The sequence below is a fragment of the Mus caroli genome, chromosome 11 (assembly GCF_900094665.2).
Source record: "Mus caroli chromosome 11, CAROLI_EIJ_v1.1, whole genome shotgun sequence".
In the NCBI taxonomy this organism is placed as follows: domain Eukaryota; kingdom Metazoa; phylum Chordata; class Mammalia; order Rodentia; family Muridae; genus Mus; species Mus caroli.
Genome location: NC_034580.1, coordinates 82,307,831 through 82,328,570, shown reverse-complemented (window position 1 = coordinate 82,328,570; position 20,740 = coordinate 82,307,831). Strand labels below are relative to the sequence as shown.

Here is a 20,740-nt window from a genome sequence, read left to right as displayed (position 1 = left end):
AAGAAAGTGGCTTAATTGATGAAGTGCTTGCCTTGAAAGCGTAAGGATCTGAGAACCCCAGAATTCAGGTACAATCCAGGAAGGTGATGCGTGCCATCCCAGCTATGACAAAACAGGGGCACACACAGGCAAATCCCTGGAAGCCCACTGCCAACTAGCCTGGCTAACTGGTGAGGTTCCAGGCCAGTGTGACCCTGTCTCAAACAAAAGGTGGAATGCAATGACCAATGGCCTGGGTACGTCTAACACACACAACCACACACACACACACACACAGACACACACAAACACACACATGCTCACTCTGATACACATCAAAAAAAAAAAAAAATGAAACCATGAAATGCAAAGAGAAACTTTATGTAGAAATATTCTTATTGAGGGGGTACTTATAATAAAAGTAAGAATGTGATTACAGCCCTTACAGACAAATACTAAGTAAATTATGCCAAATACAGCACGCAGAAATATACTCTATAGTACAGAAAACTGTGTATGTGTGTATCAGTAAGAAATGGAAGAAAGATTGCATGACTAAATACACAATGACAACTTTTTACTTCTGCAATTTCCACAATGGAGATGAACTACTTTTGTAATTAAGGGATGGAATTTGTTTTTTTAAGAGACAGTTTCACTATGTAGCTCAGGCCGGCCTGAAACACCTTGTGCTCACTATTTTGGCCTAGAAATCAGAGATCTGCCTGCTTCTGCTTCCCAAGGGCTGGGATTAAAGTATGCATCACTGAGTTCAGACCTGAGCAAATTTATAAGAAGATATACTGGAACTGGCAAGGTGGCTCAGCATGCCAAAGGCTCCTGCCACCAAACCTGAAGACCTGACTTCTATCCCAGGAATCCCACATGGTAAAAGGAGAAGCAACTCCAAGTTGTCCTGACCTCCACAGGGCACATCAATGCACACCCATGCACGCACTAAATAAATAAACATTTGTAAAGATATCGCGATTAGAGGCAAACTAATTCAGAATCTGAATTTCTGTCCTGATGTAATCAACTAATTATGTGAGCCTGAAAATCTGCATCCACTATAAATGTGAGTGTCCCTATTGACATTAAGTGAACAACTAAAAAAAAAAAAAATTGTAAACAGGGACGTTTACCCACGTTTGTTTTTACTCCATTCCAGAAAAATTAAACCCTCCTAAAACCAAGAAAAGTTTACTAAACCTTCATACGACTTTCACAAGAGCAATTAAGTAGAAAATTACTGATGATTCTAATCATAACTGCAAGACCAGCAGTTCCTGAGAGATGCGGACTCTAACGGGCTTTGGGAAGACAATAAAACCATGGGGGTGAACTGGGTTAATCTCAAGAGCAGTGGCTCAGTAAGTTATCCCTTATTTTTAAAAAGCAAAATCATGTAGTACTTCAGTCTCTGAACGGTTCACGCCCCCCAGCCCCCAAGCAATCGTTTTGATGCTTCTAGGTTATATGGAAATACCCCAATCATGAAATCATCTTACAAGAATCAATGCTGGAAACTAGTCTTTAAGTCAGTCGAGTGTGAGAGAGGTGTGTGTGTCCTACAAAATGAACCGCTGAGGGTGAAAAAAAAAAATGTTTAATCATGCAGAGCAAGTCGGGGCGAGAAAGCAGGACAAGTCCTTCCGATGAATTTGCAATTTTGCTCTAGAAAGGCTCAGCCTGCAAACAGCGACGAGAGCAGGTGCCAAGGCATCGCTGGAGCCCCGCAGCACCTGACTGCGGAACAGATTCAGCACCGGGCACCCTGAGGGCTGGAAGCATTACCGCCGGGCCAGCCTCCCTCTCCGCAACTCGCAGAGGCTGCCTCCCATAGGGAGGGCGAGCGCATGGGGCCCCGGATAGAAAAGGAGCCCAGCCGCCACCCTCCGTGATGCCCCTCACCTCCACACTCTGCTCATCCATTGCCTCCGGCTCTCGGCGGGGCCCTCGGCGACCCTCGGAGTCCGTGTCTGCGCTGTCAGGCGCCGGCCCGAGGTCGCCAGGTCAGCTGCGCTCACCTCAGCAGGCTCCCACAACAGTGCCACCTCCGCGCCCCATCCCGTCGGGTTCCCCACCGGCTACCCCGCATTTCGCCATTTTTTATCCGCGCGCCAGCCCTGGGGCGGAGAGGGAAGGGCTAGCGGTAGCCGCAGCGCCTTCCTCCCGCCTCAGCAGCCGGCCAGCGTCCGCGTGGGAGCCCTGGCCCACGTGACGCCGGCGCGCGCGTGTGAAAACCGCCGCGGGGCCCGTCCGGGGCGGAACAGGCGCCACAGAGAATTCGCAAACACCAACGGTAACCAGGGCAGCTAGAGGCGCGGCAACGGGGCGGGCGCGGTGCGCACGCGCACTCGGCGTTGCGGGAGGGGCGGGGCGGGGCGGGGCGGGGCGAGAGGAGAGGCCGGCGCCCGGTTCCCGCGGTGCGCGCAGCACACGAGACTTGGAGCGGCGGTGCGACGGGGAGGCGTGTCGGGCGTCGGCGGGTGCCCCTCGCCTCGCAGATTTTAGCGCCAGCGATGCAGGCTCCTTGTGCGTCCTAATTGGAAGAAGCCACGCTCTCGAGTTTTAGGAAGGGACTGAGAGTCTTATTTGCGTTCCCATTGTTTGTGGCTCACCTAAGGAGACCCTGGAGCAGGGAACTCTTGCTTGGTTAGTGGTTGCTTTCCGCCTCTGGGAGGAGACGCAGACTTTAAGCTTAAAAAAAAAAAAAAAAAAAAAAAACTTGGTCCCCCTCCATAGTAAATGCATTTGAAAGCTCCAATTGTAATGGACCAGCGATTTCTCTTGACCTGTTATTTTGAGACAAGGTTTCTTTAGTTCATGATAGACTGAACGTATAGTGAAGTCTCCAAGCTTCCTGGAAGTAAGGATTGCAGAGGAGAGGTACCACCGACATCCCACCAACTAAGCCTTTCTTGCAGCTTGAGTTGTTTTTGCTATGGGGACTAACAAAGAGACTACATCTGTATTCTGCTTTCCTAGGCAATCGCCTCTAAGTTCCTTCCAGAAGAGACCAGTTAGGGTGCAGAAATTGAGGGTATGTGAGACAAAAGGCATTGGTCAAATACTTAAATCTTAATTCTTCTCTTAAGCTTATTACAAAGTTATTTATGAACCCAATCCAGAGAATTGATAATCTAGAAAGAATCTTTTCGTTATTAGCAACATTTTTTTTAAAATTATATGAACTATAAACAAGATTTATGGAGGTAGGACGGATGGCCCTGGGGAGGACCACTCTCTTAACCCTGCCTTTGGACTCCAGCCTATACTCCAACTCCATTCTGCCCACCTAAACCACCCACACTCACATGGACATATATTAATATAACCCAAAATAATCTACACACACATAATTTAATTAAGTAGAGATAGAATATGCTTTCACAAGCTGGGCATAGTGGAGCACACGTTTAGTCCCAGCATTTGGGGGAATAGAGGCAGGTGGAGTTCCAGGACAATCAGGGATACACAATGACACCGTGTATTGAAAACCCAAAAGGAAAAAAGGCTTTCATTTCAAACCATTTATGGTCCTTTGAACTAGATGCAGGCTGATAGTTGCAGAATAATTTTACTAACATGTCCTGAATTGTACCTTTCTGCTGATGTTCCCATGTCGCCTGCACTGACCTAGAACTTGCTATAAAGCACATGCCAGCCTTGAACTCCCTCCTTCACCTCCTCAGTGCTAGGATATACAGAGGTATGCCACCACATTCTATTTACACTTTCATAGCCTTTAATGACCAGGCAGAAACCATCTCCAGAATAGCCTGGTCTACTTAGTGAGTTCAAAGCCAGCCTGGCCTAAATAGCCAGACTAAAAAAACAATCAAAAGTTTGTGGGAAATATTATGGCATTTGGGATTCTCAACAATATGGAGAAACCTTTGCCCTGTAGTATAACAGATGATAACAGTACCCTATAGATTATGGTATATTTGCCATATATACCCAAAATGTTTAAGGAACTAGTTATCAGGCTAGTTCATAATAGTAGAAAATGAAAGAAATCTGAATTAGAGGTCTTTGATAAAAAAGTCATACTGTGCTTAAATTGGTAGTTGGCTAAGTTAGGGTTAAAGGTCCTTTGTCAACTCGTGGGTGAGGAAGTCTGCTAGCACTGGAGAGCTTGAAACAGAAGATTGAGAATTTGAAGAAAGCCAACCAGGGCTATTGCCCAAGACCATGTCTCACAAAAACAGCACTTAGGGGCTGACTTTGCTCTGCCCTTCACCACAAGACACATCCCCCAAAATGCTATTACTTTTATAATGACTCAGATTATCAATAAGAAACTAAACAAAATCATGATATAGCCATACAGTAGTTACAAGTGTTAAAAAGGATGTTAAATGTATAATGCACATCATGAAATCATATAAAATGAAAAAATTAAATGCTACAGTATAATGCATGCTTATCTGTTTTTTTCTAAAGAAAAATTCTATGTGAATATGTTTAGAAATGAATAAACTGAATGCTGACTACTAAATAATATGCATTATGCTTGTTTTTAAATATCTTAAATATTATTATATAGAAACACTATAGTAACAGAAAATAGCATCTAGATGAGAAATAATCCTAAATAAAATTAATAAGAATGAAGATAATATAACATGGAGGCTAGATACTATGAACAATTTTGGGTTTTATTTTATAGGTAAGTGGATGCAAATACATTAAAAAGGTAACCATTCCAGCTAACAGAAGCCACTGCCAAAACTACAAAATGAACAAGTAGTCCGAAATGTTGAGGTAGAGAATTTTACTGGCAATATTTGAGGATCACAGAATCTATTTTTATTAATTTTTATTTATGAGTACACTGTAGCTGTCTCCAGACATGCCAACAAGAAGGCACAAGATCCCATTACAGATGGCTGTGAGCAGCCATGTGGTTGCTGGGAATTGAACTCAGGACTTCTGGAAAAACAGTGAGTACTTTTAACCTCTGAGCCATCTCCAGGCCTCGAGGGTCACAGAGTCTCAAGTTCTGGAAAACAAATGGAAGGGGAAAACATGCATACGTGTGGATTTTGTTTGAAAGCTAGTCTTGCAGTGTGGCCCAACTCACCTGGAACTCCATAGTGGGTTTGAGTATAGTACCTTCTTGACTCCTCTCAGCCTACTAAACCGGTTTTCTATGCACCTCTCAGTATATACCTTAAGCTGGGTTTGGAGGTGATTGTAACCGCACACACAGGTACATAAGGCAAGTTGAATTCCAGGCCATCATGAACCATACGCTGGGACCTGCTCTCAGAACAGTAATCTATCAGGCTCAGCCTGGTTGCACAGCATGCAATCCCAGAACTCAGGAGGGAGAGGCAGACAGAGTTCTGTGCTTATAACAAATTTTAAAAGAAGGTATGAAAATTTATGTATGTAATCCCAGCACTGAAGTGAGATTATCTCTAGTTCCAGTCCAACATGGCTTACAGAGTGAGATCCTGTCTCAAAAAAACAAAACAAAACAAATAAACAAACAAAAAACCAAGAGAAGGCTGAAAAGATAGCACCTGCTGCTCTTCCAGAGGACCCAGGTGCAATTCACAGCACCAAGACAGCAGCGCACAACTGTCTGTAGCTCCATTTCCAGGGGATCTGCCACCCATTTCTGGCCTCCCTGGGCACCAGGCATGAACATCAGGCACAGACAGATATGCAGGCAAAATACTCATGTACTTAAAATAAAAATAAATCGTTTTTGTTTGTTTTGTTTTGTTTTGCCAGACAGGGTTTCTCTGTGTAGCCCTGGCTGTCCTGGAACTCACTCTGTAGGCCAGCCTGGCCTCGAAGTCAGAAATTCGACTGCCTCTGCCTCCCAAGTGCTGGGATTAAAGGCATGCGCCACCACTGCCTGGCTAAAATAAATCTTTAAAGAGAAAACAGGACCAGCTTTGTTTCTAGCACCCAGAGCAGAAGCAAGTGATCTGAGTTCTAGGCCAGCCTGATCTACATCGGTCCAGACCAGCCTGGGGTTCATAGTAAAGTCCTGTCTCAAAACAAAAACAAACAGATGGGCACAGTTTCTCCTCCCTGTAATCACAACACTAAAGGGCTGAAGCAGGCAGGTCACCAAGGTACCTAGACAAACCTGAACCATAGAAGGACTCTGTTTCAATAAATAAATAGATAGATAGATAGATAAATAGATAAATAAATAAATAAATAAGAAAATTGTAGGGACATAACTCAGTGGTAGATTATATCCTAAGCATGCATGTGTCACCCTAGATTCAAGCCCAGAACCACAAAAAATAGTGAAACTGATTTACACACACACACACACTGGATAATAATAGCAGATGTGTCAGTGATTTTAGTCTGTCATTCATATAGAATAAACAACTACAAAACTACACTGAAAGATAACATATTATTCTAACACCAATAGAAAGTCTAAAACAGCATTTGAAAACAAGCTCATGATGTTTTATTACTAGCAAGCAATGGGAAGAAGGAAAAAAAAATTAAAGTTCTCACAAAACATCCTATTAATTTGTTAGATTTTTTGGGAAAACTGGACAGTATATACATACAAGTAAGTGTGTTATTAACTGTAATGTACATTAAAGAAAAAAAATACAGGGTTGGGATGTGGCTCAGCTGAGCCGTGCTAGCTGGTACTATACAAACCAGACCTGCTTCTGCACACTGGGAGTCCCAGCACTCAGGAGGTACCAATGTCAAATATTATCCCTATTGACACCAAATCTGAGGCCAGCCTGGGATATGGAAGACCTTGTCACAGACAGACAGACAGACAGACAGACAATGCCCAGCGTGATAGTAAAGGCAGGCATCTCTAGGATTCAGAGCTGGTCTGGTCTACATAGTGAGCTCCAGGGCCAGCCAGAGCTACATAGTGAAACCTTGTCTCAAAAGAGCAAACAACACCTGAATATTTATACAAGTATTTTGCCCATTTACATCCTGAACAAAATGTACATAAATATTATTTTACAAAATCGCAAAACATCTAAAATTATGCCAACACTATGCAAAAAGAAAATAGAAAATTAAAAAAAAATTAGTACTAAGGGATTTCATTGCCTAAAAGGACCAAATGATGCTGGGTATCAGTATTTACATTGTTTTATTTCCACCCCATCCTTTTGGTTTTCAGTCGCAGGACATCTACGCTTCTTACAATTTCCTCATATGAAATGCATCACGATCCTCTCAGTCAAGGAAAATGTCAGGCTTCCTCATCAGCCCCAGCCTCTAGACATCTTGCCCAATCTGTAGAGTTAGTCTTCTCTCCACCAGCATTCCTCTTTAACATTCTTTTTTATCAGTCCGGCACGTGAGACTTTAATGGCTCTATCGCAGCTTTCTCTTCTTCAGTCAGTAGAGTTAGCTAGAAAAACAAATAACAAAATGTTTATTTCAAAACCTTCAAAGGTTGTTAAATGAGTTAAATTTTGCTTCATTGCACAAATTTTTCCATAATCGTATACTACATATTTAGTCTTGAAACATGAAAGGCAAGGGAAAACAATAGCCATCTGGCTATTTATATACTGTAGTTCAGTTTTCAAAGAACTTGCAATTAGGCTGCACAACCAAGATCAAGACATCAAACAAAGGACTATCATTTAACAGAACTAAATGTATGTTTGAATACCATATTTAGAAAAGAGATTTGGACCAAAACAGTAGGAATTTTACCCAGAGAAATAACTGTGTGCTGAATTTTGAAGACCCCTATCTCAAAAAAAATTTAAAAAAATAAATAAGCCAGGCAATGGTGGTATACACCTTTAATCCCAGCATTTAGGAGGCAAAGACAGGCTGTTCTCTGGAGGCCAGCCTGATCTACAGAGTGAGTTCTAGAACAGCCAGGGCTACACAGAGAAACCCTGTCTCTGGAAGGGGAAGGGGGCGGGGGGGGAAGTACTGATAAGTAATAATGGATGATTAGAGGCTGGAGAGATGGCTCCCCAGTTAAGAGCACCAATTGCTCTTCCAGAGGTCCTGAGTTCAAATTCCAGCAACCACATGGTGGCTTACAACCATCTGATGCCCTCTTCTGGTGTGTCTGAAGAAAGCAATGGTGTACTCATATACATTTTGTTTGTTTGTTTGTTTGTTTTTTGAGACAGGGTTTCTCTATGTAGCCCTGGCTATCCTGGAATTCACTTTGTAAACCAGGCTGGCCTTGAACTCAGAAATCCTCCCGCCTCTGCTTTCCAAGTACTGGGATTAAAGGCGTGCGCCACCATGCCGGGCGCTAAATAAATCTTTTTAAAAAATAAATACTGCATGATTAGAAAACAGCCAGAAATAACTATCCACACAAAGCAGGTCAGAGCAAGAGCAAGAGACAGAAGGGAATACAATGAACACTGAAAGATATTTACAGAACACCAAAAAGGTAGCTGAGAAGGGTTAGACTGGAAAATAACACAAGCTACAGCTCCAAATTCTGAAGTAGTTACAAACCAGCCTAATTATACAGGTCACCTCTAGAAAGATGACCAGTTCTGGAACATGCCAGAACCAGCATCTCTAAGGTAGCTCAGGCCAACTTTCCATGAAGCTGGAAGCAATCTCTATCTGCACTGTCTGACCAGAAGATGAAGAACTGAGTTCTTAGGTTATGGAATTACATTTAAATTTATATAACCATGTGTGGTTATTGAATAGCCCAGTTGTCCAAAACCTCAAAACTCCATGATTCTTCCAGGCAGCTGGTTTGATGGATTAACACTGGCCCAAACATATTCATATGTGTAAAATTTTATGCTCATACTGTCCGCCCCAAACAGTTGCAGAACTTTTCTGCTTCAAAGGAAGGGAGTGATGTAAGAGGAATGTAAACATGTTCTCAATAAATCCCTGTTATTCCTAAGATTGCTAGGCAAAACTTTTCAGACCACTATAAGTCCACAGACCACTATGTTATCAAGTGCCTAAGAAGCCAAGAGAGTGACAAAGCCCTGAAACTAGAGTTATGAACAACTATAAGCTGCTCTGTGGGTGCTGGCAATCAATCTTGGGACCTCTACAAGAACAGCAAGTGTTCTTAACTGCTGAGCCATCTCTCCAATCCCTGCAGTAATTTTTCTTAACTCTGGTTTTTTGAAGCATCTTTCAATAAAAAACAATATATTCTTTTGAAGCCTTTTTTATTGACAATTATTATTTTTTGTTCTAAAGTTTTGTTTTGTTTCTGTTTGTTGTTGGTTTTTTTGTCTGTTTTGAGACAGAATCTTACTCTGTAGCCCATACTGTCCTAGAATCGACATCAATTCTGCCTTATCCTTCCAAGTACTGCATTTACAGTCAGGATTGCCATACCCAGGGTTCTGGTACAAATCTCTCTCTCTAGTTAATAACCTTTTATAACTGAGCATACTTAAGCCTCCGCATCTTAGATATTTCTATTACTCACTTACCACCACCCCCAAATTCCTCTTCTGTTCTTGGCTCCCTATTTATTAAGATTACCAATTTAAATGTCCTTTTGAATATAGTTAATTCAAAGACACTGCGTTACTTTTCAGAATGAAAAGTCACGGTCACAGGTAAAGATTAGAGCAGTTTTACTTTCTGTTGCACATAATGCACCATTTTCCTTAATTACATACAGATGCTCACAAAATAATGGTAAAGCCTTTTAGGTTATTTTAGAGCATTTCAGTAAATCTTTGGTTAAAGGTAGCCTTTGACTTCATTCTCAAACATTTGTCCCTGTTACTGAAAAAAAAAAGCTTTTAAAATTTAAAAAGCCTTTATAAATTCTATCCAACATGCACCCCTTCTTGCCCCCTCTTCCCTGAGCAGGAAATCCCTTTCTGGTGATCCCGAGGGTCAAACCCAGGGCCATAAGCCAAGTCAGTAACCTTCCACTGAGCTCTACAGACAGCTCAGCTGCATGGCCTCTGGGCTCTAGGCTCAAAGCTACTCTCGGCCATACAACCCTCTAATAGGTGCCATTTCCATTTCTTTCACATTTAGACAACAGACAGGCTTAAATATGCCCATTTACAAAAGTTATTACTAGAGCGAGAGATTTGTACCAAGACAGCTGGGTATGGCAATCCTGACACTATAAGTTCCATTGATTTGCCCCCTTTAAACTTGAACATCTCTAAGTATGAATGCCACATCTGTAATTTAACTAAACTTTATGTCTTAGTCAGGGTTTCTATTCCTGCACAAACATCATGACCAAGAAGCAAGTTGGGGAGGAAAGGGTTTATTCGGCTTACACTTCCATGCTGCTGTTCAGCACCAAAGGAAGTCAGGACTGGAACTCAAGCAGGTCAGAAAGCAGGAGCTGATGCAGAGGCCATGGAGGGATGTTCTTTACTGACTTGCTTCCCCTGGCTTGCTCAGCCTGCTCTCTTATAGAACCCAAGACTACCAGCCCAGAGATGGTCCCACCCACAAGGGGCCTTTCCCCTTGATCACTAATTGAGAAAATGCCTTACAGTTGGACCTCATAGAGGCATCTCAACTTAAGCTCCTTTCTCTGTGATAACTCCAGCTATGTCAAGTTGACACAAAACCAGCCAGTACACTTTAAAATCTCATTTTTAAAAAACATTAATTGTTGTTATTTTTAATTATGTATATGGCGTGTGGCTGGCACCCATACATGCTTTTAATACTAGCATTTCAGAGGCACAGGCTGGCTGATCTGTATGAGTTAGGGGTCATTCTGGTTTTATAAGCAAGTCTCAGGGCAGCCAGAGCTACATAGAGAGACCCTGTCTCAAATAAACAGAAAAACATAAAGTTGTTAATTATGTGTATGTCAGTGTGTGGGTGTGTACATGTAACATGTACATGCTAATTATGTGTATGTCAGTGTGTGGGTGTGTACATGTGAGTGTCATGCCCGGGGACAAAGGACACAGAACCCTTGCCAATGGACTTAGTGCAGGTTGTTAGTGAACTGCCTACCGTGGGTGCTGGGTCCTCTGGGAGAGCAGTGTGTGTTCTTATTGCTTCTACTGCTCAGGTACCCATCCAGACCCATCGACTTGTCCCTTTTTGTTTTTTCCTCGTTTTTTTGAGACAGGGTTTCTCTGTGTAGCCCTGGCTGTCCTGGAACTCACTTTGTAGACCAGGCTGGCCTCGAACTCAGAAATCCGCCTGCCTCTGCCTCCCNAGTGCTGGGATNAAAGGCGTGCGCCAGCACGCCCGGCTGCCTTGTCCCATTTTTAAAGTGATGAGTACAAGTGCACACTATTCCAATATGACTGTCATAGATTTTAAACTAATATAGTTTCCTTTTTTAAGGCTCACAACCTGCCTTCCAATCATTTCTCTTACTTGGCATAATCTCTTCCAAAAATGAACGTTTCCATAGATTTTTTTACATCTGGCCTAATTATTTCTCCCTTCAGACGTTTCTACTTGTGGCTGATTTTATAGTTTACATGATTTAGACTGGGAACTGGGGATGACAAGGAACTGGGGATAGAATATTTGCATAGTATGCAAAGAATCCCAAGTCTGTCTGTCTGTCTTTTCTTCATTCCTTCACCACCCCAGTCAGGTCCAAGAGCCTGGGAGCAGTGCACGGATGTGGCACAACATATTGGGGTTTTATTTTTTTAAAACAATATTCACAACTTAAACTTCACAAATCCAACAAGCAGTAGCAGCACAAACTCAGGAGGCAGAGGCAGGTGGATTTATGCGTTCGAGGCCAGCCTGGTCTACAGAGTGAGTCCAGGACAGCCAGGGCTACACAGAAAAACCTGTCTTGGGGTGGCGGTGGGGAACAACTTCACAATTCCAACCTATAAACTGGAAACATTACCTCCAGGTTTGTTTGCTGTTGTAGTTCTTGTATCATGGTCATTGTTTTGTTCAAAGTAGCACAAATGCAGCTCTTGTTCTCCTTTTGCTCGACAGAAACTGCCTTAAAGCGTGCACATAAAGCTTGATAGCGAGACTTTATTGCTGATAATTCCTTTAAAACTGTAACTGCATTTTTCTACATCAGAAAAAAATAAGGTTGGTATATATTAAATGATGTTGCAGAAATATTAAGCTTATTTTTTTAAAGATTTATTTATTTTATATGAATACACTGTAGCTGTCTTCAGACACACCAGAAGAGGGCGTCAGATCTCATTACAGATGGTTGTGAGCCTCCATGTGGTTGCTGGGATTTGAACTCAGGACCTCTGGAAGAGCAGTCAGTGCTCTTAACCGCTGAGCCATCTCTCCAGCCCCCTAAGCTTATTTTTAAATCAATATTTACAACACCTTCTACCACATATTTATTTCACCACTATGCAACCCTGGTTGTCCTAAAACACTACATAGACCAGGCTGACCTACTTAGAGCCATCTGCTTCTACTTCCTAAACACTATGATAAAAGGTGTGCACCATCAGGCCCAGCTAGAAAGGACATACCCTTGTTTGTACAGAAGCACACAAATACAGATACACACAAAATCAAATAAATACTTAAAATTTTAAAGGAAATTGTGGCAGCGATATAACATGGATGAATTCTGTGTTTTTGTGTGAGTGCGAGCACGCGTGCCACCTTTTAGGAGTGGAGGTCACAGAATGACTCTCGAGGGTGGGTTCAAGGATCTGGACTCAGGTTGTCAGTCCTGCTTGGAAAGCCCAGGTTCTGAATATGAGGACATTTTGGATGAAATAAGCCAGTCACTAACGAACAGATACAGACTTAAGAGCAGTAAAATTCACAAGGGCTGGAGTTAGGTAGTGCTGATGGGGGCGTGCGCTGTAGTGAGTGCAGTGTGTTAACTTTGGAAAGATGAAAACATGCTAAGATAGCCAGCCCTTGGCCAGGACAGCCAGAGCTACACAGAAAAACCCTGTAACCCTGTCTTGAAAAAAAAAAAAAAAAAAAAAAAAAAAAAACAGGCAAAGAAAAGGCAACCAGCTGAGACGGATGGTGGAGATACATGCTTAACAAAGCAAATGAATGAAATGAAAACAGCACCTGAATGGTACACTTCACAAAGATTTACATGGCCAAGGACAATGGCAGATGTTTATAATCCCAGCAAACAGGAGGCTTAAATTGATAAGAAGTTCCTTCCAGACTGGATCCTGGGTTCCATAGCAAATTTGAGACCAGCCTAGGCTACATAATTTTAAGGCTAAACCTAGACTAGATACTGAGACTGTTTCAAAGTTATAAAAAAAAATTTTTTTTTAATGACAACTATTTTTGAACATCCTGATGATTCCCGAAAATATCAGGTATGAGTTGCTTTTCTGACTAGTAATTTCATGCCTAGATATACCCACAGAAATGAAAATATGTGCACACAGAACTTCTACATGAATGTTAACAAAGGGGCTATTCATTGTACCTAAAGGTAGGAACGGCCTGAATAGCTCACAGATGAGTAGATTAAAAAAAATAAATAAAACCATCAACAGTATAGTTCTACAATGAATAGCTTCTAACTATAGAAAAGAATTAAGTACTGGTCATGTTACAACATGGAATAAAGCTGGGAACATGCTAACTGAGAGGTAAGAAAACCCAGGCATGGTAGTGCACGCCTTTAATCCCAGCACTTGCGAAGCAGAGGCAGGCGGATTTCTGAGTTCGAGGCCAGCCTGGTCTACAGAGTGAGTTCCAGGACAGCCAGGGCTACACAGAGAAACCCTGTCTCAAAAACAACAACAACAAAACAAAAACAAACAGATTTACTTATTCCCAATTAATTACCTCTCCTGCTGAATGTGGGTGATTACTCTTGACCTCATATTCCAGCCTATATTGAAGGTAATCCAAATCAGAATCAGCTTTCTGGAACTAAAAAACCAGTATACATATATTATTTAGTAAACAAAAATATATTATTAAACATAATTATTCATTCTTTTCATGTTTGAATACTATACTAATATGTGATAAAACACTCATCCTACATTTGTAGATATAAAGTACAGATCAGCATTTGGGAGGCAGAGACAAGGGGATCTCTTTACATTTGAGGCCATCTTGGTCTACAGAGCAAGTTCCAGAACAGCCAAGGCTACAAAAAGTAACCCTGTCTCCAAAAACAGAAGTATATACAAGCCAGGCAGTGCTGGCTCACCCCTTTGATTCCAGCACATGGGAGGCAAAGTTTGACAGCTCTGTGTGAGTTTGAGGCCGAGTTCAGGACAGCCAGGCTACAGGGAAAAACCCTGACTCCTGGGTGAAAAAAATATGAACAAAACCAAACAAGCTTATAAAGCAAACACTATCCATACTACTCTTATCAAAGCCTTAAAAGTAAGGCTGGCTGTGCTGAATGGCAACATGAACCAGCAGGTAATGTTGCCTGCAGTCACGCCTGATGACCTGAGTTCAAACCCAAGATCCACATGGCGAAAGGAAAGACTTAAGCTTGCTTTGGTTGTTCTGTGACAGAGTTTAATGTAAACCAGGTAGACCTAGGGCTGGCTACAGCAGAAAATAAGTTTGAAATCCTAACCCTCCAGTTTATCCCTCTGGAGTGGCTGGAATTAGAGGCCACCTTCACTATCAGGCAGAGCTAGGATCCAGTCCCAGGGCCTCTGGTATGCCTCACCAAGCTACATCCATCTGGGAACCTACCTGGTGAACTTTAGGCCTCTACATGTGCCAGAGCATGTGCACCACCACACACATGCATTAGCTATTTTATATAGGACTGTGTTAAATCTTGTTAAGCTTTCATTTGGGAGCTGGAGAAAGAATTCAATGGTTAAGAGAGCTCTTAGTCTTGCAGAGCATCTAGGTTTGTTCCATTCTCAGCATCCACATGATTGCTCAAAACCAACTGTAACTGAGTTTCAGAAGATCCAGTACCCTCTTCTGACTTCCAAAAGTTCCTGCACACATGTGACGACACAGTCTCAAGCAAGCACACACATACACATAAAAATATTAAATACTTTACCAAAAATTTTTCTTTTAAATCTATGTTTGTTTGTGTGTCTATGTTTGCCTTGCCATGTGTGTAAAGAAACCCACAGAGGCCACAAGAGTGTATGATCCTCTCAAGTTGGAATCCCAAACAAGTGTAAGCTGCCCAACCTGGGTGCTGAGCGGAGAAGCAAACTCCAGTCCTCTGGAAAACAAGAAGCTCTTTGACCCCAGAGCTATCACTCCAGCCCCCAAACCACAAATCTCCAAGAAAAAAAAAAAAAAAAAAGATTAGTGACATTAGATTGAGAAAAAAAAAATGTGTGCATGTGTCTGCGGTTTATGTGTATGCCGGTATGTACATATACCATGTACCATGCATGGACGGGAAGACTTTAAGACATTAAAAAAAAGATATACCAGTTGCAAATAAGCACATGAAAAATATTCAATATCACTAAGAGGACTATGGAAAAGATTTTATCAAACTGTTTACCTTTTGTGTGTGGGTGTGATTTTTCAAGCCATGCATTCCTGAAACTCACTCTGCAGACTAGGTCTCAAACTCAAAGATTCACCACCAACCCTCCCAAGTGATGGGATTAAAGGCTACACCACCACTCAGTTGATTTTAGCAACTTCTCCTAATAGTCCCATTTCCCAGTATTTACACAAAAGAAATAAGAAATTATGGCCACATAAAGACAATGCTTCCAACAAATTTATTTATAGCAGGCAAAGCCTGGAAACAACCCAAGAAACAATTTGTCAGACTTTATACAATGGAATATACTCAACAATAAAAATGAATCAATTATCAACACATGCAACAAAGGCAAGATGGCAAAAGCACTTACAGTAAGTACAAGAATGTAAAACTAAAAGAACAAATACTGAGGTGGCCCATTCAGAGTTCAGAAAAGCACTGTTTGGAAGGAGACTGCCGACAGACACAGAGACTTTTGAAATGAAATGTAATGAAAATGTTTTATTACCTTAGTAGTGGAGAGAGTTACATTATGTATACATTTGCCAAAACTCATCAGTGTACACTTACATTTTTAGTTTTACTTACATAAAATGTACATTAAACTTATTACCAAAAAGTGATGACTTCTGTATGGACAAAAGGATATACTGTGTGACACAATGTGACATACTCTAGCTTCCATGACAAGATTTTTTAATTCTATCTTTATTTTGTTTTGAGGAGGAAGTTGCAAGGGCAGAAAGCCAATACTAAGGGATGGGAAAATGAGTGGAATTGGAGGGCTGCAGTGCATGATGTGAAATTCACAGCCAACAAAAGTTTTTTTTAAAGTGATTTATATTTTATAGTTACAATAATCAAGCCTTTCTAAGTTTTAAGGATTTTATTATTCTGTGTTTGTATTTGTGTGCCTGCAGAGACCAGAAGACAGCACTAAACTGCCTGGAGCTAGAGTTACAAGTGGCTAAGAGTGGCTACTAGATGTGGGTGCCAGGAAGGGAACTCAGGTCCTCTGTAGTGTTAACTGCTGGACCACCTCTCTAGTCCCCTCCCTAAGTGTTAAATTTAAGCATTTCTAATATAATACTAAAATGGACACTAAGATGCAAACCATTACCATAGTAAATAGACACAAGAGACTATCACTTACCAACTCATATAATAAGACCTAACAGTTCCCAGAACCTATTCAAGTCTGTTACAAAAAGAAGCAAATTACAAAGTACTATTCAGTTAGACAGACCATTACTTCACAGCATACAGTAATGAATTTTCAGTGCAATACAGAAATGATAAAATGTTAAGATATTTTTTCAAATGATGACTTTCTAAAAAATATACATAGTAACAAAATTATACAGTTTTCCACACTTAAGGTTATAGAAAACTTTTCACAAATACTGAAGATGTAAGACAAGAACCAGGAAAGGTGTGCAACCTGCTCGCGGATGCTTTGACAATACTATTGCACTGCTAGCTGTAAAGTACAGTAGTGCAATAAAGTCAGAGCAGCCGTTAGCAGTAGTGAGCAGGAAAGGAATGCAAGGCTCAGTGTGCAAAGACCTTAAAGTTGAGTTGCCATTTTAGTCAGAAGACATCCAAAAACCTAAAAACATTTATACCAAAGTTTATTTTTTGAAGGGCAAAGGACCAAAGTGATAATTGGTATTTGGTGACTAACCTGAAATCAGCAGCATTCAGACATAAACGTGCACAGATGTAAAGGAATTTTGTAATATGTCCTGAGCCTTTAGTAGCTAACATGGGCATCATAAAAACTTTATAACTGATATTAACAAAATCAGCTGTAATTACTACTAAGGCAAATATGTGAAAAACTATGTTTTCTGCCTAAATGTAATGTTGGTTAACTCCCTTTCCAGAGCGTCTGGGTTACCTACCATAGAAAACAAGTCCTTTGAGTAATTACTTCAAAACACAAATGAAAAGGATTCAGTGGTTAAGAGTATTTGTTCTTGGGTCCCAGTCCTAGCACACACTTGGTGGCTCAAAATCATCCACGAGAGTTCCACAGGATCCAGTGCCCTCTTCTGACTTCCTCAGGCACCAGGCACAAATGTGGTGCAGAGACAAACATGCAGGCAAAACACTCATATTCATAAAATAAATCTCAAAAGAAAAAGAGAAATATACCTCTCTCAAACCTATATACCCAATTGATCTCTATAGAATTTACTCACATGCGCACATGTGCACAAACACACTTAAGCAGCACTTAAATCTTGTGCTTTGGGGCTGGAGAGATATCTCAGAGGTTAAGGGTAATGGCTGCTCTTCCATAGGTCCTGAGTTCTATTCCCAGCAACAACATGGTGGCTCACAACCCTCTGTTATGGGATCCGATGCCCTCTTCTGGTGTGTCTGAAGAGAGACAGTATACTCACATACATAAAATAAATAAATCTTAAAAAAAAAAATCTCATTTTTTTAAACCCAAGAGTTTATTGAGGGCTACTATAACATGGGAAGCGATTATCAGGGAACCAGTATATTCTGAAGATGATGTTAGCCCAGCCTAACCTTTCATTCTTAAAATATCCTAGGTAGTGAAGAAAGGCATCTGCATTCCCTTCAAACTTAGAACTATCAAAAAAACAATGAGAGGAATAAAATGTTTCTTTAAAAGTCAGAAGTAAACCAAGAAACAGAATCCAAGTATCCTATTACACTGCCTTTGTGAACAATCCCAAGTGGGTTCACAAAAGGAGGCCAGGAGACAAACACCTCTCAATCAGTCAGTGAAGGGAAAACATTAGTGAGCAAAGGTTACCCTACAGTGGATGAGCTTACTCCACCATTAGTAATGCTGGTGGATGAAAAAAACACATTCTCATTAGTCTCACTGACCTTCCTTTAAATGGTCCAGCTCAGCAACTCAGGCAGATCAAATCTACTAAAAAACGGGATACTAATCCTCAAATCCTGGGCTACAAAACCCAAATTTGGGAATATTTAACTCTGTTAACCAATCATTGGGTTTTAAAGACAAATGTTAAAAGGCAAATTTAATTTTTTGAATTAGATGTCAACACAGAAAAAATATCAAATAATGTATTAAGATTAGACTTTTTACAGAGTGAAGATAACTACTGCCTTTGCAAAGGTAAATAGGCACTCCTCTATTATATATGCAAGGGCTCCTCAGCAAATCTTTTTAAGTATTGTAAATCTTTTAAGTATTATAAAGACCTACTAATAAAAGAAGATTGCACAAGGAATCATTTATCTTTGGCTTACAAAGTAACTTTCTCAACAGATACTTTTTTTAAAAAAAGGAACATGGCAATGTGAAGATAAAATGTCTTTTGTTGTCTAGTCAATAAAAAGCAGTTAATATTGAAAATCGTGGTTAAAAATTAATGTTTTTCAAGCCCTTGGTTATGAAAAAAAGTTCAGGAACTTGAAAATTGTAAATGCTACTACCATCAATGTACTTCAGGTTATGTTACAAAGGGAAAAGCTGTTTTCCTTTGATCCTCTGAAAAAAGAAATGTTAAAGCTAGACCATAATTTATACAATATCTAAAATATGTTAAAGTTCAACAACCTCATAACTTCCTAAAACTTACCTTTTACAGGATGTTTAACTTGTATTTTCTTTAAGATAATTTGCTCAATATTTTTTACAAGTTGGAGAATTGATTGCAATGGAAGGGTTAGATAAAGCTCAGAAATTGACCCACCAATTACAAAAAGCAACCTGTTAAAACACAGAATTAGCCTCTAACAAGTAAAAATATCTCCACCTATTCCAGTGCAAGGAATTCATACTATGGGAGAGGAACAAGAGAATTTACATGCAGGTTGTTTGATAGACTCTAACCACAATATTTAACATTTTGTGCGTATTTTAATATGGTAATCACACACCCACACACGAAAAATTCTTAAGTCAAATATTCATTTTTCAAGATTTGGAAAGCAGCAGAAAATTCTTCTCCTCTTCCCGCCCCCACCGCCCCCATCCCCCATCCCCACACTCCCTCCACAAAGAAAGTTTTAAAATACAATGTTAAACAAGACTGGAAATCTTTCTAATAAAATGTGTTTGAAGCATCTGAATTAATTAACGCAAGAGAAAAGAAACTGAAGCCTCACACCTTCTGGTGTGGGAATGGGGAAGGCGGGGTGGTCCTCGCTATCTTCCAGGATCACTCCAAAGTCTATTCCAAAGCAGAAGTTACAAACTCAAGATTTTCCTTGCAGAGAGTAGCTCAGACACAACGGATACCTACGCAGAGGGGAAAAAGGGCAGACTGCAGATGGAGTGTTTTACTTTTGAATATTAATCTTGGTATTTTTTTAAAAAGGGGGTGGTGGTCCGATGATCAACCTGGAAGAAAAGTGATCATGCAAAAGAAGTCTGAAGACAGAACAAGAAAACTAAGAAAAAAGGCGCGGCGATCTAGCGGGCAGTGCAAGGATGGGAGGGCGGGAATAAAGAGAACACTGATGGAGAACGACAAGGCCACTCGGCTGGACGCCCAGTGCACGCCAGCCTTGCCCGCAGCCGCCGAGGGCCTTCGTCCAGGGTTCTCCTTGCACAGAGGAAAGGAATTGAGCATCTGGGAAGCAGAAAGCCGGGCCTGGCGCAACGCCGCTCGCGCCCGGGAAGGAGCTCCAGGCTCGGTCCCCGCGGCGGCTCCTCTCCCACGCCACCTCCAAGCCGCACAGAGCCCGGTCTGCGGATCCGCGGGCAAGTTTCTCGTGCAAGTCTAGCATCCTCTTTCAGACTGTCCCAGCTCGCCTGCGAGTAGGTGCACCGTGGACCTGAATTTCCCCGCGCCCTTAGACTTCTGCCCCACCTCATCCTCCATCCTCCATCCCCCTTTTCGGGAGACGTAAACGACCTCTCTCCTCCGAGCTTTTAAAGACCGTTCCAGTCACGCTTGGGCAAGGAAGGTGGAAATACGTGAGGCGGTAGCTGTGCCGAGCCCGGCTCCAGGAGCCGATGAAGGAGAAAACCAGGACCAGGGAATTACAAAGGCCCCACACCCTCAACATCTCCCGCCATTTCCCTCCCGAGTTCCCCGGATGTAACCCCTTCCCCCGCGGCGGTTAAGAGACCAAGGCGGCGGTAGCTCCCGTAGTGTGCAGAAGGAAGGAACTCAATTCGGGTTCCAGCTTCCACAACCCAGTTTCAGGAGACTCTAAAATGCGCTTCACCTTCTAGGCCATCGGTGGAACACAATAATTACCCAGTAGGTTTCCTTCACTCTCCACTCACCATCAGTTCCAGCTTATCGACCTCCGCCTCCATATTGAATAGTTGACATTCCTCAGACCGCGGAGGCGCTTAAGCTGTAAGCCGTGCTAGCACTGAGGGCCTCTATTGGACAGCTGTCACTCAACGTCTTGCCCTCATTGGCTAGTACG

At 41.6% G+C, this 20,740-nt stretch overlaps 2 protein-coding genes across 2 annotated transcripts in view; both read right to left on the bottom strand.

Moving 5' to 3' along the window:
• Positions 1 to 2,300, bottom strand: part of Trim37 (tripartite motif containing 37) — a 91,694-nt gene extending 89,394 nt beyond the window's left edge. Inside the window, exon 1 of the mRNA XM_029483551.1 lies at positions 1,894 to 2,300. Within this exon, the coding sequence (XP_029339411.1) occupies positions 1,894 to 1,914 (21 nt within the window). The 5' untranslated portion in view covers positions 1,915 to 2,300. The remainder of the gene's footprint in view (positions 1 to 1,893) is intronic.
• A 3,532-nt stretch (positions 2,301 to 5,832) lies between these two features.
• On the bottom strand, positions 5,833 to 20,674 carry Ska2 (spindle and kinetochore associated complex subunit 2). The gene is made up of 4 exons (XM_021178167.2): positions 20,592 to 20,674; positions 13,687 to 13,773; positions 11,780 to 11,956; positions 5,833 to 7,360 (listed from the first exon to the last, which is right to left on the bottom strand). The coding sequence occupies exons 1-4, from the start codon at positions 20,622 to 20,624 to the stop codon at positions 7,295 to 7,297; spliced, it is 363 nt and encodes a 120-aa protein (XP_021033826.1). The 5' UTR covers positions 20,625 to 20,674; the 3' UTR covers positions 5,833 to 7,294.
• Between the last annotated feature and the right edge of the window lie 66 nt (positions 20,675 to 20,740).